The 26,100-nt window shown below is 38.6% G+C and overlaps 2 protein-coding genes across 3 annotated transcripts in view; both read right to left on the bottom strand.

Moving 5' to 3' along the window:
* Positions 1 to 21,613, bottom strand: part of LOC143031694 (uncharacterized) — a 44,501-nt gene extending 22,888 nt beyond the window's left edge. The window contains exon 1 of one of the 2 annotated variants that reach the window (XM_076195855.1): positions 21,484 to 21,613. The gene's annotated coding sequence lies outside the window, so the exon portion shown is untranslated. Of the gene's footprint in view, positions 1 to 748; positions 927 to 21,483 lie in introns of those variants that run through there. The other variant, XM_076195854.1, reaches the window with a different exon arrangement.
* Positions 6,359 to 10,398, bottom strand: LOC143031693 (uncharacterized). The gene is made up of 2 exons (XM_076195853.1): positions 10,209 to 10,398; positions 6,359 to 7,901 (listed from the first exon to the last, which is right to left on the bottom strand). The coding sequence occupies exon 2, from the start codon at positions 7,751 to 7,753 to the stop codon at positions 6,461 to 6,463; it is 1,293 nt and encodes a 430-aa protein (XP_076051968.1). The 5' UTR covers positions 7,754 to 7,901; positions 10,209 to 10,398; the 3' UTR covers positions 6,359 to 6,460.
* Positions 21,614 to 26,100: the final 4,487 nt, after the last annotated feature.

Raw genomic sequence — 26,100 nt, 5'->3', positions numbered from 1 at the left:
AATTTGTTGTTCACTTCCTGCTTTAGATTTTCGCTATTGTTATTATCATTAGTTTTCTTCTTTTCATTATCATTCTTCAGTTCATTTATGTCTCTTTTCATTTCTTTAATTTCGTTTGTAAGATCCAAGTTAGCTTTTTTCAGGTCAGAAATTTCATGGTTAGTCTTAGATAAACAATCAATTAAACCAATGACCTCTTTTCTTAAGTCCATGATTTCATTTTCCCACCGAGTCCTATTTTTGCTCATCTCTCTCTCTATCTCTAATAATCTACTTAAGTTCTTTCTTTCGTACTTACCAAACCCTAAGAAATCATTGTCATAACACGTGTTTTGTTGATTGTTTACATCGCGGTTCAGTGGATTGCCGCCAGATGGCTCTGATTCGCAACTGGCTTTCGAGTCGTTTTCATTCATTTTTGCTAATTTCGAGTTAACACAATTAACTAGCACTGCATAGATACCATTTCGGGCACTCACGTTCACTCCCCACCCCTACAGTACAAACCAGGTTTTCCTTTTTCGTCGTAAATCCTCTTCTTCTTGGTCGCGCGAAATAGGAGTCTTGCTCACGGGCATACTAAAGCTGTTTAAGAACATCGGTTATGATGTGAAGATATGTGGGGTTTGATTGCTAATGTAGGATTTGTTGGATATTGTTCCTAGCCTATATCAATATATTTAACACTGCTGATTGAAGAACTGGATAACAATCTGTTACGTAGAGATGTTTATGCACCTTGACTTACACTGGAAAAACGGAGAGGGCGACGTGATCTAATATCATGTATTCAAACGGGTCAAGATTATCATTTAGACAGCAGGGCAGTACTCAAAGCAATGGCCTCTTGCAGTCTCCTCCGGTCTTCGGGGGGCCGTGTCGTCGCTTCGTTTTCCTCCTCTCAGGGCGATAGTGTTGTTGCACTCTAGCAGGTAGCGAACGAGGGTTGGTGACTGGGGTGCCGCCGATTCCTCGCTTGTGTGGATGAACGGTTACCAGTTAGCCTTTAAACGTGTACAAACATAGGAAAGTCTGTAGTTTCACTGCAGCTACCATTTTCTAACCATTAGGTGAGAAAGAAAACGGATATAAATGATACTAATTAACCATATAATGTCTTGGGGAGAGTAAAAGATCGTGCACTAATGTGCCTCAAACATGTGTGCTGCCTAAAATGAAAAAAAAAAAAAAAAGTAGCAAATACGTAAGATTAAGAGTTGTTAAACGGAACATGTGTGTCTTTCTACCGTCGTCAGATTGCTTGTAATGGTTTTCTGACACGTAAGACAATAAGCTTTTGTTGGATCTCCATCTACCTTTGCCAACCATGGCTTGAATTCCTCCATCTCCAGCCATGCATCTCTCAGCTTCCATTTATTAGCCATGATATATAATCTGAAGTAGACCATGAACTTTAAAATGTCACGGCGAACCGTGACAAGAAAAAAAATTGTATTCTTATCAACAATAATTTAGATGCTACCTATTGCCACCCATACTCTGGAGGAAGCGAGCATTATTCTGCTACTCCTTGACTTCCAGTAACACAAACCGAAGGATGAGGAGTTGTACTGTGCTGCAGGTTAGTCGTATGGTAGGACCTGGGACCCGTGGGTAGGTGTTAGGGGTCCTAATACTGCTTTCCATTCGTGGTTGAAAGGAAACTCGACCTTCATTGCTGCGTTTATTTCTTCCAACGTCATCCCAAACGCTTCCCAAACCGGGCGAGGGAGGGGATTGAGAACTTGCGTCCAATTCGGTCTCTCATACTAGTTCCAAGACTAGTTCCCTGGTTTCCAAGACCAGTTCCCAGACTAGTTCCCTTAAAAAAAAAAAAAAAAAAAAAAAAAAAAAAAAAAAAGGACAATTGGAGAAAACCTCAATAGCCTTGTTCGGCCGTCTGGCCGTGCTTACGTGGCATCTTTTCACCCTGTCTGACCACGCGGGCGCGAGAGAAACAAATAATTTTCTAGATCCCGTGTCCGATAGCGAGGGTAGGGACATGAATTGACATGGTAACATTTTTACATGTGTTTGTTGACGAATAAAGTTCTTTTTATGGATTTCATTATGATTAATGTTAATGATCACAATAGTAATTTAAAGATATTAGAGCTGGATGATAAATCAATTTCTAAGTACATCCAAAATATTAGAAGGATAGCTTTTCACTCTGACAAAAATACACAAGTTCAAGATATGCATTCCATTTTCTTTGGAGTGCCCCCCATTCAGATGAATTTACTATAAAGGGGTAACTTTGTCAGATTCGGTACACTCATAAAGATTACTTGTGATACTTTGACTGTTTAGAGGACTATTATTTCGTGTGTGTTATGCACGCAGTAGTATTAAAGAAAATTAAATCAGTTGAACACACTAGCAAATAGGCAGGGCTCGTCTCGGAGTGATCCTTGAAGTGCGGCTATTAGGAAGGCAACCACAAAACTGACTAGTTCTGCTTCATAGTTCGAATGCATTTTGCCTCGGTTTGCATAATTTCTACAATAATTTGCCAGTGCACTGCACAGTTATGTTCAGATATATGTGTAAACATAGTAAGAAAAGATATATCCAACGTAAAAAGCTGAATTTTCTATGGGGAATTTTATTCTACGGAAAGAGGAATTTGAAATTATCCTATTATGTCTGCTAAATATATTTGTAGTAAGCCATTCATCAATCAAATAAATACAATTTGTTAATTACTTCTTATAACATCCGTATTAATAACATTTACATACTATATAGGTAGTTATCATGTCGACCTTTTACCAAGTGTCGAATGAGGAAAAAAAAAATCTACAGGCAGTTGCCAGATGTCGTCATTATGCTACATTCCGGATCAAAAATTCTACGAACGGCAACACAGGTTAGTCATAGCGCAGTACTCGCAGCCTCTTTCCTGCCGTCCGTCCTACTACTTTCCCTCAGCACTTGTACCCCAACCCGAGTCTTGCGAATCTGACGATTGTATAGGATGCAAGCGAGGGAACGGGGACTGACCGCTCTACCGTGTGATGTACAAAGTTCTACCTTAGTTACAACAGTGAAGCGAATAAAGGGTTTCGTCTAACTCCACTCTTCTTCGTGGTTGGTGTCGGGAGCGGCGTGAAAAGGTATGATGGTAATTGGCAGTCGCCTTCATGACGCTGTTATCAGACTGCAGCCCCTTTTGGTATATAATCATAAATCACTGAAATATTTATAGTTTCATATGGTTGATATAGGACTCGATAATAATGGGCATTTCCATTTCATTCATATTTTTTCTTTTAATATATTGATTTCTGATTTTGAATTGTGATATTCATAAGTCACATTATCCCTAGCGCATATCAATAATTATGAAATTAACAAAATGTTGGAAGGTGTCCTCTTGCATGCGATAAAATGGCGGAAAATATGGGAAACTCCCTATACCTACATGAGGATGCCGGCTTCTGCGTCAGGGTTATATTCAATTTTGTATTTGTGGCCGAGTGACTCCAAAACTCTGTGAATTGGCCTGATCATATTTTCTGTGGTTATAACATTCAGAATGGAAAAGAACGAGTAATACTGCTGTATAACGCGAGTATTGTGATGCATCATCGTGCATCAGGCACCTGATGCTTCCCGTCATAATTTGACGCGTACTGAAGAGGTCGATGGAAAAATACAACAAAAGTTCACATTTTCTAAATATATTTTAATACGACTCTTTTTATATCACATATACAAACCATCACATTTTTTTTCATTTTATATAGTACATGAAATACAGGCGTATATTTCAAAAGCGAAAATCTCGATATAATAGGAATAACCGAGACATGGTTAAATGGCGGAGAGTTTGAAGCTGAATTTAATATTGCGGGATTTAAACACTTTCACCAAGATATAAATCACAAGAAAGGTGTGGGTGTTCTGTTCTACGTTAAGAGCAATGTTCATGCTTCTGTTTTAAAGTGAAACAGGATGCATATGATAGTTTGTGGATAGAACTAATCTAAACAAATGGACAAAAAAATGAATGTAGGTGCAATATATAGGCCAAAGACATTATCATTAGCAGACGACAAGCTGTTGTTTCAAGAACTGTCTAGTTTCTGCAACAGGGACCTATTCATAATGGGTGATTTCAATTTTATTGACATTGATTGGATAACCCCACACGGCCATATAGGTAGTCGCTTCATGGATTTTCTCGGAGACAATTAGTTCAACATGTAAATGAGCCCACAAGACATGGAAACTTACTCGATCTATTGATCACTGGCCGCGAAAGCATGATAACCGATGTACAAATCTGTGAAACTATTGCAGATAGCGCTCACGTCAGTCGCGCCTCACCCTACCCTCCGCGGCACACAATATGAGCTAGGCCTTTATACTCGCTGTAGTTAGTAAGAATAGTTCGCAAAGACCTTGTATATGTCCTCTCAGGGGATTCTTACATTTTCATTCTCCTGGACAATAGATTATAACTAACAGAAGTGAGTCGCCATATCCACAAAGTGAGGATTACAAGGGCGGCGACACTTACATCTATATTTTCATGCACACTACTCTTGCTGTATACCGCTTCCTCCAAGCTATAACTGACCGCCATCCCATTACTCAACCTTGACATTGGCTTCGTCCGTCCCTCGTATGTCGTCACACGTCCTAATGGGACCTTTCGCAGTGAGCGATTTGATGCCAAACACCGCCAGATTATGTAATTCTTGCCGGAAAATAAATACTTTTTGGGGCAAGTTTTATAAGCTTACAGGGGTGTATCGTTGTACATTATTGTGTCTGAAATTTTAGTCAATTAATTTCATGATTGCAAACGGCATATAGCACTGAGGATCTATTTATAATTACAGATGATATTCGTAAAACTGCCTATAATTGTATCAAGCCAAGCAATTTGTCATTTTCTACCGACTTCAATGGACGTACACTGATACTTTCATTTGAATGCACCAAGCAACAGGCAAATCCATGTAATGTATAGAAAATATAATTTTGCATCGAAGACTTAATTTTTCCGGTATGATTACGGTTTGTTTTTCTCTTTACTTTTTCTTGAATCTGACGTGCAGTCTACCACGGCACACGTAAAATTAGTCATATTTGTTTGAAAATAGCTCCCAGCAGATCTAAGAGGCTATTCTTTACACAAACGTCGCTCACCTCGTACGTCCGCCACCACTGTTATCTTAAATCTCACTGATTATCTTCATATACAGGACGTGACAGTGATATCCATGAATTATTAACACTCAGATAAAATGCACAAACCGAAATCAACATCCTCTTATTTTACTGCTCATACTGACTTCAGTAAAAATAATTACCTATTTTTAGTTTTATCTTATAATTTAATTAACAAGGCCTTACCACACACCAGTAAGTAAAAATTATAACATTAAGAGCCATGTTTTTAATTTTGAATCAACTTATGCAGGAATTTATGTCGTATTTTTTCTAATGTTTCCAAATTAGCTAAGTCATCCCTTTGCCTCGTGAAATCCGACACAATTGAAAATTCTAGCGCTAATAGGAATCTACTTGCCTGACTGCGAAAGGTCCCATTGTCCCAATCCCCGTCCCGTTTTCCTTGCCTCTTCCGATTCAAGTGGGAATACTTGGTGGCAGCATTTTGTCCCCTACCACAGGGTAGGCGACAAAAAGGAAATGAACATTCAGAGAAGTGGAACAGGACAATAACAAGGGGTTGGGGGACAGCATAACGGAGGGACAGTCGCAGTATAATAAAAAGCGTCATCATTTCTCTGGGAAAAAGTTCTCCTCTAGCACAGACAAAATGATGTGTGGCTCTGGTCCATAGGGGCGCCCCACACAGACCCTAGAGTATCAACTGCATGTTGCTTAATCACAATAACGTAGCAGCCAATACCCCAGACTGATATTCCTAATTATATTTCCGGTGTTATGGGATTATTCAAACTCTCCCAGTTTCCCCTTAAAAAAATGCTGAAATTTTTGGTCAGTCCCCAATATAAAACCCGCTCAAACCTGGAAGATATGGTAGAAGTGAAAAAAAGGGAGATTCCGTTGGTATAGGAACGAATTATCACCTCTGTTGAGTTTCATATGCTATTAGATACTGCTCCTTCAAGCTGTTTGAAAGGCCTTTTTCACGGAGTGGGTCATCACGTGCTACTTCAAATTATCCCTATTTCGGAAAGCTTAATCCCACAGGTCACACTGTAAAAGGTTCATTCATGTATGGATCAGCATGTGACATTTGAGAAAAAAAATCGTGAAAAATATTTATTGCACAGGTTACACTGCAATGGGTTCTCTCCTATATGGGTAATCATGTGACGTGACGTTTGAAAAGACCCTTACGCGAAAAAAAAACTTAATTGCACAGGTCACACTGGAATGGCTTCTCTTCAGCGTGGGTAGTCATGTGATGTTTGAGAACACACTTTTGTGAGAAAGCGGAATCACACATGTCACACTACAATGGATTCTCTCCTGTGTGGGTCGTCATGTGACGTTTGAGATCACCCTTTTTTAAGAAAGCAGAATCACACATGTCACACTGGAAAGGCTTCTCTCCTGTGTGGGTCATCATGTGACTTTTGAGGCAACCCTTTTCGGAGAAAGCAGAATCACACAGGTCACACTGGAAAGGCTTCTCTCCTGTGTGGATCACCATGTGACGCTTGATACAACTCTTTCGTGCTAAAGCGGAATCACACAAGTCACACTGGAATGACTTCACTCCTGTGTGGGTCATCATGTGACGATTGAGATCACCCTTTTTTAAGAAAGCAGAATCACACATGTCACACTGGAAAGGCTTCTCTCCTGTGTGGGTCCTCATGTGACATTTGAGATGACACTTTCGTGAGAAAGCAGAATCACACATGCCACACTGGAATGGCTTCTCTCCTGTGTGGGTCATCATGTGACGTTTGAGACTACACTTTCCTGAGAAAGTGGAATCACACATGTCACACTGGAATGGCTTCTCTCCTGTGTGAGTCATCATGTGACGTTTGAGACTACACTTTTCTGGGAAAGTGGAATCACACATGACACACTGGAATGGTTTCTCTCCTGTGTGGGTCATCATGTGAAGTTTGAGATGACCCTTATGTGAGAAAGTGGAATCACACATGTCACACTGGAATGGCTTCTCTCCTGTGTGGGTCATCATGTGACGTTTGAGAACACCCTTTTCGGAGAAAGCAGAATCACACAGGTCACAATGGAAAGGCTTCTCTCCTGTGTGGGTCATCATGTGACGTTTGAGACTACTCTTATCTAAGAAAGTGGAATCACATATGTCACACTGGAATGGCTTCTCTCCTGTGTGGGTCATCATGTGACGTTTGAGATCACGCTTTTGTGAGAAAACCGAATCACACGTGTCACACTGGAATGGCTTCTCTCCTGTGTGGGTCCTCATGTGACATTTGAGACTATCCTTTTTTGAGAAAGCGGAATCACACATGCCACACTGGAATGGCTTCTCTCCTGTGTGGGTCCTCATGTGACATTTGAGATGACACTTTCGTGAGAAAGCAGAATCACACATGCCACACTGAAACGGCTTCTCTCCTGTGTGGGTCATCATGTGTAGTTTGAGGTAACACTTTTGGGAGAAAGTAGATTCACATATGCCACAATGGAATGGCTTCTCTCCTGTGTGGGTCATCATATGATCTTTGAGAACACCCTTTCGTGAGAAAGCAGAATCACACAAGTCACACTGGAAAGGTTTCTCTACTATGTGGGTCATCATGTGATATATGTGACGATCTTTTGCTTAATATAGGTCACATTAGAAAAGCTTCTCTCCTGTGTGGGTCATCACTTGATGTGTAAGATGACTTGTGAGATAGCTGAGCTGTAGATGCCACATCGGGATTTCTTTGTTGATTGTTACCTTTCTGAAAAAAAAAATTATATTTAACTTTTTGAGATTGTAATAGTAGGATTGTTGGTGTTTTGTACACGAACCATTACATAAATGCTATCCTCTATTATAAGAATAATTTGCCTAAAAACACATTGTAAAATCGATTATTAAAATGGTCAACTGGTCATTATAGCGCTGTTTGCTTTGTTAGCCTGTTTCACACTAAAACTCCGTGGACTGTCGTAATCATGTATTTCAACCTGCGAGTATATTACAAATATCCTTACATAAATCCACAGTATACATAACTTGAAAAGTGTTGAAACCATCAACAAAAAAAAACACTTGTACAAATTTACATTGGAATTAAACGAGGATAATCCTCTAAATAACCATCAATAAATCTTTTGAATAAACGTAACTACAATGACAGTTACAATAGTATGAAATATATAGACATTAGTAACAAATAAGAAGTCCAACATTCCTCTATGGCTAATTACACGATTATAAATTTCACAACTTAAGCTATTGTAAGTACTCATCTAAATCATATTCTATACAAGCAATATATTGAAATCAGTATTACTTTACGCAAACAACCGTAATACAACGCTCCTATCACATGTTACAAAATTTAGAAATCATAACTCACATTAGTGCTCCAAGCCTTCTAGTGTGAAAATCAAACCATCACCCGGGCAGGGACCTAGGTCCTTACATTTTCACCTCGGACGCTGGTTCCTCACCGCTGCCCGCCTCACACCTCGAAATCACCGACGAGAATGTCGGTGTAATGAGCGTCACCTCCCTAGTAATATCCACGCGAACAAACGCACAGCGATACGCGCAGAAACGGTTCCCTACACAAATACAGTATACAAGATCCCAAAGGAATAAACGTGTGATGCATTTATTCAATAATTACAGTACATTAAATAGATACAAATAACTTTAATTAATACAAAATAAACATACAAATGCACAAGTCATCCTAAGTGGTTCATACAAGCAACTTGAACCAATATCATCGTATAGTGATGATACAATGCATTTATTTAATAATTACAGTACATTAAATAGATATAAATAACTTTAATCAATACAAAATAAACGTACAAATGCACAAGTCATCCTAAATGGTTCGTACAAACAACTTGAACCAATATCATCGTATAGTGATGAACTGATGATACATAGCCTAGTTGTGGGTTGAAATTCCATACTGCTCTCCTACCTAAAGGAGTAACTATTAATTACCTATGATGCACTTGGTAGTGGGACTGTCACCTATACGGAGGGGGGGTTAGGGTAGACTCAACCCTGCCCCCACAATCAACCAGTACTAAAACCAACTTTTATGATTTTCTTATCGAGTAACTGTTTATGTCTATATTAATGGGAGTAAGCATCACAATCTATCCCGGTAGATAGCTCCACTGTACCATCAGTCGTAGTGAACACACAATGGCGTCCTATGAAAATTGGACAGTTCAGTGTTTAAAAGTTGAATTGGCAACAAGAGGAGCCCCTCTCTCAGGGAGGAAAGAGAATTTGATACAAAGGTAATATATCGCACTTACTTTCAACACGATTTCAAGTAACAATATTCCTTTGTTATTGTGTAAATATCCATTTTATCGGTCGGAGTGTTCACCTTAACTTCTAACAAAGCAAACAAATCTTGCACTCTAAAACCATGGTCTGCCATAATACTGTCCCCAGATTCAAACTTATGTCCTTGTATTAAACAAGATCTTTCGATTATCTGTCTGTCAGATGCGCTGCCACCGTAGCTATCACTCACATAAGAAATTAATCCACCTGGAGTGCAACCGATCATTGTCTTCAATGTGTTGCGATTCTTATAAGTCGAAAAAGTTGCACTTTGTGCATTAACATTACTGGGTTTTTGAATTGGCACCTCTGTTGCATCCGAAATTACTCTTGTTGATGGAAATTGTTTTTTGAAGTTCACTGGCATTAAGTCCTGCACTGTGTTTCTTTCTGGCCAAAAATTGATTTCTTAGAGTTGGAAGAACATAAAATTAATCCATACATTCACAACTTTTGACGCATAAGTTTGGCAGATTCTGAACAAAATAGATAATTCGATATCATCTTTGGCCTGTCTCAACTTGATTATAGTTAAAAACAACTGATCTTCCGCTAATAATAAATCATAGTCCATTCCATCAAGATTATTGACAGCTGGACCAAGCACAGAGAATATTAAGAAAGAATATACAAAGTCATTAAATCCTGTATAATACTGAATGGCCTTATTGCCATTTTTAAACCAGAAGATAGAGAATCTAGCATTCATAGAATTTAGTACCTCACACTGGATACCGTGGTCCTGGACCAATTTCTCTCCGGCAGCGTCACTTTGTAGAATCTCATTTTCCCTTTCAGCTGACACTACCTCTTCATTGCCAACATCTTGAATATCTGGTTCATTTTGAAATAAACATCTCCTCTTAGCTACTCTTTCTGCTTTAGTGTTGAGGTGAACGTGGATGGTGTTGTATTAAAATAAAACATAGATGGAACCGCACCAGGTTCTTTGTTTATCTTAGGAAGCAATAGAGTAAGGTTAGGGTAAGTGGTAAGGTCAGGGTTTGAGTTTGGGTGTCATAAAAGGACTTTGGAAAAAAAAAGCGTAGCTCTTAGTTTTTTTCATGACATCACAATGGAGGCGTGTTAAAAAACCTAAGTAACTGTAGACATATCCTAATTTAAATAGTAAACCTTTAAAATCATAATTACCTTCCTGAGAATATATACAATGACAGGAACATGGGTTAAAAAATAATGGCTGCTCCCCATAACAAAATTCTCACTACTACTACATGCACTTGACATGATGACACAGCATGGGGAATGGGTTATCTTGCTGAATTGTTAAAAAAGAATAGTGCCCGTTGAATATCATTTACCTAAAAGACCAGCAGGCATGTAGTCATCTGCTGTAAAATGTTTTTCACAGACAACACTGTATTTCCTTGGAATCCATGGCTTATTTGTACCTGGTTCAAGGCGTTTTATTGCAATTCTCCACTTCACATTCATCTCATCTGACGGAAACTTGTGTCCACCCTTATGTGCTGAAGACAGTGGAACAGAGCAATGCTGAGGCTTTTTAAAGTTAGTTTTATCACATTTGGAAACAAGACTGTAAAACAGGAAGTGAACTTCATGACTCATCACGCAGTGCTGCCATCTGGTGAGGTAATGCGTGCTTACTCCCATTACATGTCTGGCATGAGAGAATGTAAACATTGAACACGTTTGATACGTCACCTTATTCATATCTAAGAATTTGGCAGCAGCGATCGGAACCAATGAAAAACTAGACCAATTGAAGCAACCTTTAAGGTAGAGGCACACTACTTGCTTTGCTGTCAAAATCTTGTATACGTCACATAGGGAGTGTTTTGCAGATGACTTTTTGGGCTAACGGCAAACAAAAAGGAAGACAAAGCATCCCGCCAAGCTTTCTCCTATGTTAACAAGGGCCACAAGGGCGGCAACAGTGGTGAGAGTGGTGACAGTGGCGGCAGCGAAGGAATGGACGCACACTAATAAAACATCTCTGAAGAGAAACACTCAATGCACGCAAATAAAACGTTTCCGAGGAAACACTCAACACATGCAAATAAAACGTTTCTGAAGAGAAACACTCAGTGCACATACTAAAGACTACATATAAAGAATGTACTGCGGCATACATGCTTCCACATATGTAGAGTATTGTTGCAGCCAAACTATCATCGAAGGCAACATCTTTGAAGAAACAAAACACAATTATTTGTCTACAAAAGGAAATGCAACTACTCACAAACTCCAAGCAACAGATGGGACAACGTAGTGCACGCAAATTCCCACGCTGGTACGAGAACAATCTAGTGAAGGATAGGGACGACTACAAGGAAAAGGATGAGTTGCTGACGTGCACACCCATATGTGTTGAGTTGAAGAGGAGTCTATTCAAATCGACATCATCAACAGAGAAGGTAGAAACTCATATGTATTATACTTGTAATTATAATAGAATGACCACGGAATTTCTCCGTCAAGAGGTTATTACATCGCAGTCAATACAATAGGGGTAAATTGATTCATTAATATAATTGATATACTAATAGTGACAAAAAACATACTTGATGAAAGGAAAAAGATAGAAATGTTGAAAGAAAATGTAGATCCTGAGAAGGGCAGGGGAGACATAGGAGAGATTATCTCTTACAAGGTTATCAAGATAGTAAAGCAAATATTCCATATGTCATGATAATGCAACAACAAAGAAACTAGGAAAATTAGGAGTGATTACAGAGACAGCGGATTTTAACATAGAGTTAGAAGCACCTCAAGGAACACTAGACAGAGTGCCATAATTGTAGGAAATTGGGACAGCATGGGTGTTATTATGAGATTATTTGCAGGAACTGAAAATATGAGAGTCATGATGAATATCATTGTAGAAACCCAACTTTCTGTTTGTATCACAATTGAGTAGGACATAGAACACAGGATTGTAGAGGAATGCCAATTTTTTGTTGTATTCACCCAGAAACAGGAGTAAAAACCCCAGAAGACACAAAATAAAACAAGACTACAGAGCTAACCTTAGAGGGGGAGCAGGCATTATAGTGTACTGAAAAAGGATGAAAAAGAGGAGAACAACAACAACACAGGAAGGAGATTTTTTCTCTCTCATTTACTATAACAAATTGGAAAGACTTCTGTAGAACCCATCATGGTGAGTAAACTATTCAATAGACCTATTCAAATATTTATTGATACAGGATCTGTAGTAAATGATAGAACCAGTAAAATGCTTAAAAGGTTGAAACTAGGAATGAAAATCTTGGAGCTAATCCATTACTCATTGAAAGGACTAACAGAAAGTCAGTTAAAACATGAGATAAGACTGACTTTTATGTTATTTTGTAAAGGAAAAAAAAAAAAAAAAAAATGAGCACTTGTACATTCTGGTGATAGTTGTAGAAGAATCTGTTTTCCCAGATCTATTGATAGGATTTGCAACATTGAAAAAAGGAGGTCATGACAATATGTCAGGCTGAGTAAGGGATCTTTGTGAAATCACAGTTAAATACTTTTGGCTAGGCATGAAGAGAGATATTTACTTACATATTGACAATTGCTTGAGATGTACGGAGGTAAAAGGAAATACACATAAGTCTGCTCCTGTGCTATCATATCCTATACCACATAAACCTTAGGAAGAATTCACTTAGATACACTTGAGTTACCTATGTCTGAAAAGGGATATATGTGTTTCTTGCCATTGATTATCTGTCAAGATTTTGTATTTTACAACCCATTCCAAATAAGAGATCCGAAACAATTGCTTCAGTAATATATGAACAAGTAATCTGTAATTTCACAACTCCCAAGATCTCAGTTTCAGACAATGCTACTGAATTTAACAACAAAGTCTTGGAAGAATTATGTAAGTTATTTAAGATAATTAATACTCAAGTCAATTATCCTCAAAGTAATGGATTGGAATCCTGTGTGTCCTGGAATCCTTTGTGCAAGATTTAGTTGTTGCAAATTCTGGTCATGTCCTCCCTTCTCCCAATGCCCCAACTTGTAAGGATAATTAACTCACCTAAGAAAGATTGTAATTTCCAACCTTTCTTTGGTGAATTAAAGATATCATTCTATTATCCCTTGTAAACTGCATACTTAAGTGTTTCTTCAATAATAACAGAGGTTCCTTTCGCTTCTGAATTTAGATTCAACCTGTACAAACTGATGCCCTTTCCAATGAAAGTAAATAGTTTCAAATTTTTAACTTGATACACCAGTAATAGATCCACTAAATTATATCTTTTCTCTAGATAACTTAACAGAGAGTACAATCTTTAATGATAACCTTAAAAATTGTAAGATCCCTAACAATATTCTCTACCTGTGCCATGCTTTTATTTATTTATTAATTTTTTTTTTTTTGCTCATGAAGCATTGAAATAATTTTGTGAAGCTTCACTAGTTAAGAAAATGTCTGTAATACAGAATTGTCACTACAAAAAGGATATTTGTAAACCAGGTTACTCACAGAATATCATGACAATATAAAATCGGTACAAAGGAAGTAAAGAAAGTAGCGAGTTCTGACAAAGACCTTGGAGTGATTATCACAAAAGATATGGCACCTGATAAACAGATAGAAAAAACTGCTATGATCAATAAAGGGGGGCCTTTACCTACTTGGACGAAGGAATGGTAAAGAAACTAGTAATCACACTGACAAGGCCAAAACTGGAGTATGCAGCAACATTATGTACACCCAGTACTAAAAAGAATATAAAGAAAATTGAAAGGATCTGAACAGCAATTACGAATATGGCCCCAACACATTCAAAACTGCCATATGAAGAGATTGTTAAAGTTGGAAATGCCAACTCTGGAACAAAGAAGAAAAATAGGTGACCTACTGACCATCTATAAAATCATGAGAGAAATGGTCATTGATACAGAAACTGACAAGTTGGAAAGGATATGCAACAAAATGCCACATGACAATCTCCATAGTCCTACATTTTCTTGCTTATCATCATCATAAAACAATTTCTATAGATGTAGAATAAATAATTCATATTATGCATCAAAATTGCACAAAAAGTATATTTTTGCACTTCTATTTCATATCTATATACAGTACTTATAAAATTCTGATCATCTTGTTTGTCAGCTTGCTTGCTTGCTTGCTTGAAACCGTCACCCAGCCAATCAGAAGAAGAGATATGACATCACGACTGAGGACCAACCAATGAGAAGAAGAGATATGACATCACGACTGAGGACCAGCCAATCAGAAGAGATATGACATCACAACTGAGGACTAGCCAATCAGAAGAGACATGACGTCACGACATCAGCTCTGTGGGTCCTAAGGAACCCCATCTCTGAGCATGTGACATCACAACTGCTAATTTTCCAATTTTCTAATTTTCAGCTTTTTGATTACATATTTTCTGACCATTATTTAAAATTTTCATATTCATTATCTAAAAGTACAGCCAACTCCTGAATTAGCATCTATGAGGCATAATGAGTATATTAGAATATTACGTAGTGTTGCAAGCAATGACGACATGACGTCACAATTTTCCAATTACATATTTTCTGACCATTAATATCTAAAATCTTGATATTCAGTATTTAAAAGTATAGTCAACTCCAGAATTAGCATCTATGAGACATAATGAGTTTATCAAAATATTACGAACTGTATGAATCATATGATGCGTAGTTTTCTGAGCAACAACGACATGACATCACAATCTTCTGCATTTCACTTCTTATAACTAATCAAGTCACTGCCTTTGTCTACTGAATAGAGGTAAGAGGTCTAAATCATACTCAATTTGATATGGAAACTTATTTTCTGTGATACGGTGATAGTGACATAGTATATCTATCATAAAGTTTATATTTATAAACGTTGATACTCGCTCAAGTCCCATGGGACTACCTGAATGATAATGATAATGAGTGGGAGTGGGATTGGGAGTGGGATGACGAGACGTGACATAACATAAGCATAATCAAGGAGGAGGCTCTCTTTATTTAATTTCTTGAGAACGCCTGTATCCAGTTTACTTTCCTTCGAGAGAGCATGAGGACCGCACAAAACTGGTAAGTCTTAAGCTAATAATACATAAATACATACAAATACCAAGGCTTTTTCCCCCTTACAAGGGAGGTAGCCAAAAAGGGAAAGGCATAAAATCATTCCCACCCATTCCATCCCTGAATACACTCCACACCCCTCCACCCTCCCTCTCATCTTAGCACCTCCTGGATGATGGGTCATCCCTGCACCTTGTCCACTGCCCTGGGTCAGAAGCAGTTTCGCAAGACACAGCACATCCACAGCTAGGCCGCTTCATTAAATCGGCGACCCCCCACGCATAAAAGGAGAAGACGGGGAGAAATCCCTTTGAGCTGCATCAAAATTTGCTCACACATACTACCTTACCCATCCCCCCGCCCATTCCACCTCATGCATCACATCATCATCCATATACAACCATTCTCCATTCACCCCTGTCTTCTGTCCTCTCCCGTCCTTCCTCAACAGACATTCCCCTCTTCCCCAAAGCCCCCTTCACCCCATCCATCCACCCCATCCTAGGATGTCCCTTCATGTTCACTCCCCCCACATCTGCCTTCCATACCTCTTTTACTAGTCTTTCTTCACTCATTCTTTCCATGTGTCCAAACCATCATAATACTCTTCCATCAACCCTATCTCCCAACCCCCTTTCCACCCCTGTTCTCCTCCTCACCTCCTCATTTCTCACCCTATCTAGCCTAGTAACCCCCATCATACTTCTCAGACACCTCATCTCAAACACATTCAAACTCCTTCTCTCTTCCTCTCTCACATCCCATGTTTCTGCCCCATACAGTGCTGTTGGCACAATCATTCCTTCACATAGTCTCCTCTTAGCACCCATTCCCAAATGTCTATTCCTCATTACACTTTTTAATCCACCAAGGCATTTACTCGCTTCTATCAATCTACATTCTACCTCCACCTTCACTCCACCTTTTCCTGCCACATTTGCACCCAAGTATCTAAAACTATCCACTTCCTCCAGTCGCTCTCCCTTAATGCTCACTTCCAGACTACTGCCACTTTCATCCCTTGTACATCTCATCACCTTACTTTTACCCACATTAATTTTTAGCTTTCTTCTATCACATACTCTCCCAAACTCTGTCACCAACTTCCTCAGTCCCTCCTCCAATCCTGCCACAAGCACAGTGTCATCCGCAAACAACAGCTGGCTCACCTCCCACTTTTCTCCATTTTCTTTAACCATCTCCAATCCCGACCCACTACCCTTGCATTCACCTCTCGCACTACCCCATCCATGTATAAGTTGAACAGCCAGGGCAACATAACGCATCTTTGACGAAGTCCCACCTTTACCTCGAACTACTCACTCTCTCCATTTCTAATCCTGACACAAGCTCTACTACTCTCATAAAAACTCTTGACAGCTCCTAGAAGCTTTCCTCCTATCCCGTATATCCGCAAAACCTCCCACAGTGCATTTCTGTCTACCCTGTTGTAAGCCTTTTCCAGGTCCATAAAGGCCCAAAAAAAATCCCTCCCCTTTCATATAGCTTTTTCACATATCTGTCTTACCACAAAAATCTGATCTACACAACCTCTACCCATCCTAAATCCACACTGTTCCTCACCAATTACTCCATCTCTTCCTCTCCTAATCCTCTCAATCAAGATCCTCCCATAAGCCTTCCCAACTACACTTAACAAGCTAATCCCTCTGAAACTACTACATTCACACTTGTCCCCTTTTCCCTTGTAAAGTGGAACTATACAGGCACTCCTCCAGCACTCTACCCTCTCTCCAGCAAACATTAAATAACCTCACCAGCCAGTCCACCATCACTGTACCTCCTTTTTTTTTTTAGACATTCTGCATGGCATCCATCCAGACCAGGTGCCTTACCTGCTCTCATCATCTTAACAACTGCTTTCACTTCATCCTTCCTTATTTCTCCTCCATTTTCTTCACTCATCACTCTCATTTTCTTAGCATTTCCCACTGCAGTTATCTTTCCTTCCCTATCCTCCTTCACATTTAGCAACTCCCTAAAATATTCTGCCCATCTTCCCCTTACTGCCTTCTCTTCCATTATCATCTCTCCTTCTGCACCTTTTAGCTTTTCTTCTCTACTTGATTCGCCTCCTCTTCCTCTCTTAATTTCTTTCCAAAACATCTTTTTATTACTTTCAAAATTTTCTGTCATACTCTTACCCCATTTCACATCTGCTCTCCTCTTTGCCTCCTTTACCTTTTGCTTTACTTCTCTGTTCTTTTCTTTGTACCTCTCATATGACTCCCTCATCCTATTTTGTAACCAATTGGTGAAAGCTCACTTCTCTTCTACAACCTTCTTTGTTTCCTCATCCCACCATTCACTACCCTTTCTTCTATTTCTTCCTGTCCTTCGTGTTCCACACACCATCCTTGCACACTTTGACTCCCTCCTTGAACCATCCCCACTCCTCCACACCTAGCTCTACTCTATCCTTCACTCCCTCCCACTCCTCCTTCAGCTTCTTGTACTGCTTTTCATTTTTATTTAAAGAGTTCACTCTAAGCACCTCTCTACCTTTTGTACCTTTCCTCTTCCTCCATCTATCCTCCACTCTCAACTTACCTTCCACCAAAAAATGATCTGATATTCCCCCACCCTCTCCCCTTAGCACATGTACATCCTTAACTCTTCCTATCATAATCCTATTTACCACTACATAATCCATTAACGCTCTATCTACCACCCTCTCCCATGTGTACTTATGCTTGACTTTCTTCTGAAACACTGTATTTGCTATCATCAACTCTCTTTCTAGACACATTTCCACCATCAACTCTCCACTACAATTCTTTCCTGGAACTCCACATTTCCCAACCATTCCATCAATTGGATCATTTCCTACCCTAGCATTAAGGTCTTCCAGTACTATTACATTGATATTTCTCCCTAAACCCTCTATGCTCTCATTTAAATATATCCAAAAAGCCTCCCTTTCTTCTACGCTCTTCTCACTGCCAGGCCTATATGCACTTACAAAAACCCACATCTCCTTCCCCAGTTTCACCTTCATCCACATTATCATTGAGGAAACCTCCTTCCACTCCACTACATGTTTACCTATCTCTTCACTCACTAGTATAGCCACTCCTTCCCTCCCTCGCCCTCTCTTCACTCCTGATAACCTCCCACTTACACTCCCAAACTTACACTCGCCCTTCCCTTTCAGCTTAGTTTCGCTCAAAGCCAACACATCCATCTTTCTTCTCACAAACATACCATCTCTTCCCTTTTACTCTCATCTGTACCACATCCACGAACATTAAAAGACCCAAACCTTGGTGCTGATCAGAAAACTCCCAGACCCTCTTATGCCTTTGCTTTTTCTTTTAGGAATGTCCCCTGTGGGGCTACAAGAAGAAGGATGCCTAGCCCCAATCCCCGTCCCTTTCTTCTCACCTCTTACGATCGAAGTGGGAATACTTGGTGGCAGTATTCTTTTCCCCCACCTGCTTTAAAAAGATCATGATATGACATATTAACAATGGGTTGAAGATACACTTCCAGAGCAGAATGAATGCATATTTTGGTAGACAGAAAGATACATTATGGTACAGCATGGACAATTATATGTTGAGCTGAGTAGAGTCAAGCAAAGGGAAAATATTGAAGTGGTTTTAAATCATTCAAATTGTACAAAGAATGTTGTAAATATAAGAGCATTGTCTCAATAAAGATTTTATTGACCATTTTATTAACAACGTATCACTTAAAATTTTATTTGACCCAACGGGTCACAGGTTGTCTGGATACATTAAAACCATACAAAAATTTAATGGATATATAGTATGATAACAAGAATATATTTTTTTTAAACCATTTGAGTTGTCCAATTAGAAATGAAGTCTTAAATCAGAGTATGACCAAAATAATATAAAGCCATCATGCACAGTATGAAAAGTGGAACAACTATTATTCTATTTTTAATTTTATTATTTTATTATTACTATTATTATTTTTATTTATTTATTTTTTCTATAACACCTCCTCTGTATGGACACCCTAATTAATTCCCTATAAAGGGAAGACAATAATGTGGCCAATAATTGCACTGGATGCAACCTGCCAACCTACATAGAAACATCGGAGATGGGAGGAAAAGAACTTTCAAAAAGTAGTCTCCCAAGGTCAAATGAGGAATTCTTTGCTGGTACCAGTTTCAACATCCGATCAACCTGGAGCATCAACAATTTAATGTCATCAGCTTAAATAAATTAACCCATTCAACTCCGATGACAAGATGTCTTGTCATTTGGTCAAATAAAACAAAAAATCATAAAACACCAAAATGTTTGATGAAACACCAGAAAAATATGACGTCAGTCCACGCTTCGCTGCGAGCGAAGCGAGGATTGACGTCATATTTTTCTGGTGTTTCATCAAACATTTTGGTGTTTTATGATTTTTTGTTTTATTTGACCAAATGACAAGACATCTTGTCATCGGAGTTGAATGGGTTAAGCTGATGACATTAAATTGTTGATGCTCCAGGTTAACATTATATGTACAGTTTTCTATTTCTGTATTGGGAAATAAGATAAAAGTGCAAAATATGCAATTGTTTGTGTTTTTATACAGGGATTACCTTTGTCTTGTGGCATTTTGTAAATAATACCTGACTTTAGAAAATATCACCTTACTGGTTTACAAGAGCTTCATTCAATGAACTTGAGGAAAATTAGGTGAAAAAACAATGTATTACATTATCCAAAGTCGCACTACATTTAAGGATGTAAATCCTAATATCCACAAAACACCCAACAGACTACTAGATTTGATTTTTTTTTACAACAGTTTTCCTGTTGATTTGATTAAATTGGGTGTTCTGTTTCAATCAGAAAACACTTGTTTGTACCAGCCCCAACCCCCATACCAGTCATGTCTGGGGACTGCATTGGGAAACAAGTATTTTGAATTAAAGAGGAGTGCAAAGCCAGTGATTAATGACAGAAACAAGGACAACATTGCTCAAACAAACAGTAAAACAAGCACAGTTTTCTCCAATTCTGACCATACCTAAGATTAGAGAACACAATCACAGCAGGGTTCGCTATTCTTTAAAAGATTATTGGGTTTGTTATTCTTTACATTAATCAGGTTTGCTGTTTTTGATATAGATATGTTAGGTTCGCTAATCTTGACATTATCTGAATTAGGGAATACTGTGGGTTGGGTTAGGTTATGTTGGGATAGCCATTCTTTAGATGAGGATCATTGGGGTCACTGTTCTTGACATGATCCATACGTGTATATATATATATATATATATATATATATATATATATATATAAATATATATATATATATATATATATATATATATATATATATATATATATATATATATATATATGTTTGAAATAATGTATATACTAATGACTGCATAATTTTAGATATTCACACACACGTCTGCAATCCTTCACTATATCACTGGCTAGTCCTTATCATTCTAAGTGTTTTGAGCCCCATATATAAATGCAGCAAATTCAATGTAATGCCTGCAGTGACTTTTAAATCTAGGATGAGCATCTTTACATTTACCAAGAATTAGCTCAGTTTACATTACGTTACATCTCAAAGTTGTAATTCTTGTATTACCAACTAGTTGTTATAATTCTGAGTATTTTCAACCCCAGATATAAATTGTACCACAAATCAGTAACATCAATAGTGATTTGAAAAAATGGCAAACTAATTTATACATAACTAATCTCACACTAACTCTTCATTTAATAATTGGAAGTGTTCTGAAACACCAGTATTTACTGTCAACTACTTCCTAGATATTAAGGAGCTATTGTGATTTGAAATGCTCTTTTTATTTCGAGTATCTCAACCCAAAACAAAGTTCAACCTCCGGGTTACGGGCAGGCTCCTCTACAAAATTTGAAACGCTGGGTGTCTTTCAACGGAATAACACCTAATTAGATCTCATTACTGACCTACAGCATTCTTTCTAAAGTATCCACCACTAGACAGCTACAACTACAATGGCCTGCAATTCTAAGGCACCAATCAACAACTTTTTCGTTACTTTTGTGTTTCCCTTCTTTGCTTACTATCTCCGTGACACTTCAGTCTAACAAATCTCCAACCAATTTTAGATATTCTTGCAAATGTACAAGGGCACTTTTAGAAATGGTTTTGCATAGCTTATTTGTCAGAATGCCATTTCCCCCTCCTTTCCAAGATTGTTTCAAAAAGTAGTTTACATTCTAAACAATATGCAAATGTTACTAATAATCCTTTAATTTTTTTCAAATTAGTATATATATATTTACAATTTACATGGATTATGTTTGTAATGAAGTTTTACAAATTAGATGCAAATTGAAAATATTGATGGATATATAAAACTTGAATAAGAGTAATTTTTTTTTTTTTATAATGAACTACTTCTAGCAGGCCAAACTAAAGCTAATGCTATTAAAAAAGTTCCTTGTTACGTATTACGACAAAACGTAATTTACGTAACATACTTTACTTCTGACATCTTTAGCTCCTCCCAACAATATAGATTTCAGCAGCCAACAAAAAAAGGCATTAATCAAAAGAAAAATGCACAAGAAAGACATGTTGCTGTGGACACATATAACATCACCATATGCGGTAATATTCTTACACGTTCGATATTATCGCACGGCGTAACACTTTACCAATCCTAAGATTAACTTGGGTCAGCACAGGTATAATTCCAGTCCAGGTCAGTGACAGGCCAGATAGGCCAAAACCTATAATTGCTTTCCTCACCCCGTAAACTTACTGTGGTCACAATTCATCCCCAGAAAACCCAAAATTCCCCCCTGAAGGTGAATTTCACCCCTAATGAGAACCCAGTACCCTAAGGATGGTTAGTAAAACACATTAATTCCTCCTTGCATGAACAGATAAACTATCCATACACTGTGGACGTTGTCATCTTGGTGGTCGTGTGGATGTTTTTCCAACAAAATAAAATCAAAATCAGCCCTGCTGAACATGCTGGGGCCTGGCAGATAGGGCCAGGCCCATCAACATTTGTTAGGCATTAGGCCTACCATTTCATTCCTTCAGACCTTCATCCGCATGTCTGATGACAAACCCACGAAATAATGTGTGTTAGCTTCGCTGCCACTAACATTTAGTCACTTGTGTTATTATTCCGTAGGCCCCATGCCTCTTCCTTAACCCATTCAACTCCGATGACAAGATGTCTTGTCATTTGGTCAAATAAAACAAAAAATCATAAAACACCAAAATGTTTGATCAAACACCAGAAAAATATGACGTCAGTCCTCGCTTCGCTGCGAGCGAAGCGAGGACTGACGTCATATTTTTCTGGTGTTTGATCAAACATTTTGGTGTTTTATGATTTTTTGTTTTATTTGACCAAATGACAAGACATCTTGTCATCGGAGTTGAATGGGTTAACTTATGCATCAGGTCAAGTTCCATTACTCAGTAACGAAGGTGAATTAAATTGAACTTAAACTTTCCTTCATGCACTTCACGAATTCGGGTACAACGAATAGTCTTAGGTACACCCGAGGATTCCCCAAGGATCCTGTTACATCCCACCAAGCAGCCTCTGCTCCGACGTCATTATTTAATTCATCCAATAGCTTTGAACGTTACAAATAAGTGCCACTCTTTTTAGGGCGTGACTTTACCTCCATGCACCAATAATTTTTCTCCTCCTCCACCCTTTTCTCCAATCAGAAAGACTTTTATACTGCCACTAGAAATCTTGTTTACGCAAGCAATTTGTCGCAAGCAGAACGAGCTCTGTGTTTACATATTAGTCACATCAGCACCTCTCGATATCCTAATCTATATTTACAAACATAAGACGGTAACTCTGCCATTCTGCAAATCTGGAACTATGCAACTTGCAGTCGGCCATTGTATCATAACATAATTAAAATTTCATTCCTCTCCACCTAAATGTCTACCTCTATCTACCGGCCTCTTACAGGGCTCGGCAGCTACCCTTGGTCGTCCCGACCAATGATATCTACTACCCTCTTACAGGGCTCGCTAGTATATATTTGGAAATCATCATATATATAAGAAGCTAGTCTACCTTTACATAAACTGGTAAAATGGCATAGTAAAACATATCAAACATATATATCAAAGAAATAAGCAGCCCTCCAAAATGCACAATAATAATTCAGGCAGAATAATGGTAAATGATAAAGCATATCCCAAAACAAATACAATTACAATTCAAACAACATTAGAATTCACTGGAAAATGGTTTCATCATCATTTCAAATATGATAGCAATATGAAATCATTTGCAAACATATTTGCAAAACTCACTACTTTAGAATTAGAAGTTATCATTAAGTGTCTCTTCTTGCATTTCAATTATTTTCTTCAACACAATTCATTTTTCACAGACAGTCGGCTTCATAAATATCACATATCAATACTTATGTGAAAGGTCCTTAAGGTTCCAAGTCCGACCACAGCAGATCCAAGGTCTTCATGTATCTGCCTGATACCAAGTTCCATTTGTTTAGGTCTCCCATCCTAAGTACATACAAATGGTCAATTCAATACTATCTGTAAAATGTATCACGATTAATATTCAATTCACAAAGAATATTATAATAATATTCTCTATACTCTTCTGGTTCATTAAAATTGATACATAGGGTATCACAAAAGTAATTTTCAAATATATCACTGATCTGCAACCTAACTTTCTTCATATCACCCAAATGGCCTATCAGTTCTTCCTTGTTTTCTAAATGGACTACTTTAAATTTATTTCCACCTGCAGAATCAATTACCCTATATGGACCTGAGTACCTTGGTGAAAGTTGATTATAGGGTGAATGTAGTTTGACCATGACTAAATCTCCTATTTTCAATTCTAGTTTATGTGCTATTTTGTGTTGTTGCCTTTTCATCTCTTGTGAATACTCCTGCATATGTTCCCTAACTCTTTCGTGAAAACTTTGAAAAGTATTTATTCTATTTGAGATATACATACATACATACATACATACATACATATACCAAGGCTTTTTCCCCCTTACAAGGGAGGTAGCCAAAAAGGGAAAGGCATAAAATCATTTCCACCCATTCCATCCCTGAATACACTCCGCACCCCTCCACCCTCCCTGTTATCTGAGCACCTCCTGGATGATGGGTCATCCCTGGATGGCGGGTCATCCCTGCACCTTGTCCACTGCCCTGGGTCAGAAGCAGTGTCGCAAGACACAGCACATCCACAGCAAGGTAGCTTCATTAAATCGGCGAACCTCCCTCTCCGTCCCCCCATTGCATAAAAGGAGAGGACGGGGAGAAATTCCTTCGAGCTGCGTCAACTTTTGATCACACATACTACCTTACCCCCCCCCCCCGCCTATTCCACCTCATGCAATCACAACATCATCCATATACAACCATTCTCCATTCACCCCTGTCTTCAGTCCTCTCCCGTCCTTCCTCAACAGACATTCCCCTCTTCCCCAAAGCCCCCTTCACCCCATCCATCCACCTCATCCTAGGACGTCCCCTCATGTTCACTCCCTCCACATCTGCCTTCCATACCTCTTTTACTAGTCTTTCTTCACTCATTCTTTCCATGTGTCCAAACCATCCTAATATTCTTTCATCAACCCTATCTCCCAGCTCCTTTTCCACCCCTGTTCTCCTCCTCACCTCCTCATTTCTCACTCTATCTATCCTAGTAACCCCCATCATACTTCTCAGACACCTCATCTCAAACACATTCAAACTCCTTCTCTCTTCTTCTCTTATGTTTCATGTTTCTGCCCCATACAGTACTGTTGGTACAATCACTCCTTCATATAGTCTCTTCTTAGCACCCATTCCCAAATGTCTATTCCTCATTACACTCTTTAATCCACTAAGGCATTTACTCGTTTCTCTCAATCTACATTCTACCTCCACCTTCACTCCACCTTTTCCTGCCACATTTGCACCCAAGTATCTAAAACTATCCACTTCCTCCAGTCGCTCTCCCTTAATGCTCACTTCCAGTTTACCGCCACTTTCACCCCTTGTACATCTCATCACCTTACTTTTACCCACATTTATCTTCAGCTTTCTTCTATCACATACTCTCCCAAACTCTTTCACCAACTTCCTCAATCCCTCCTCCGACCCTGTCACAAGCGCAGTGTCGTCAGCAAGCAACAGCTGGCTCACCTCCCACTTTTCTCCATTTTCTTTAACCATCTCCAATCCCTTGCAAACTACCCTTGCATTACCTCTCGCACCACCCCAACCATGTATAAGTTGAACAGCCAGGGTGACATAACGCATCCTTGACGAAGTCCCACCTTTACCTCGAACTACTCACTCTCTCCATTTCCAATCCTGACACAAGCTCTACTACTCTCATAAAAACTCTTGACAGCCCCTAGAAGCTTTCCTCCTATCCCGTATATCTGCATAACCTCCCACAGTGACTTTCTGTCTACCCTATCATAAGCCTTTTCCAGATCCATAAAAGCCCAAAAAACATCCTTCCCCTTTCCTATAGCTTTCTCACATATCTGTCTTACCACAAACATCCGATCTACACAACCTCTACCTAT

The sequence above is a fragment of the Oratosquilla oratoria genome, chromosome 12, assembly GCF_046742065.1.
Source record: "Oratosquilla oratoria isolate Oo_2021 chromosome 12, ASM4674206v1, whole genome shotgun sequence".
In the NCBI taxonomy this organism is placed as follows: Eukaryota; Metazoa; Arthropoda; class Malacostraca; order Stomatopoda; family Squillidae; genus Oratosquilla; species Oratosquilla oratoria.
The sequence above is the reverse complement of the archived record's forward strand: the minus strand, read 5'-3'. Positions and strand labels throughout refer to the sequence as shown.

Excerpts from the sequence above, each read along its gene's own strand:
- LOC143031693 (XM_076195853.1), bottom strand. The coding sequence starts at position 7,753 with ATGATGACCCACATAGTAGAGAAACCTTTCCAGTGTGACTTGTGTGAT.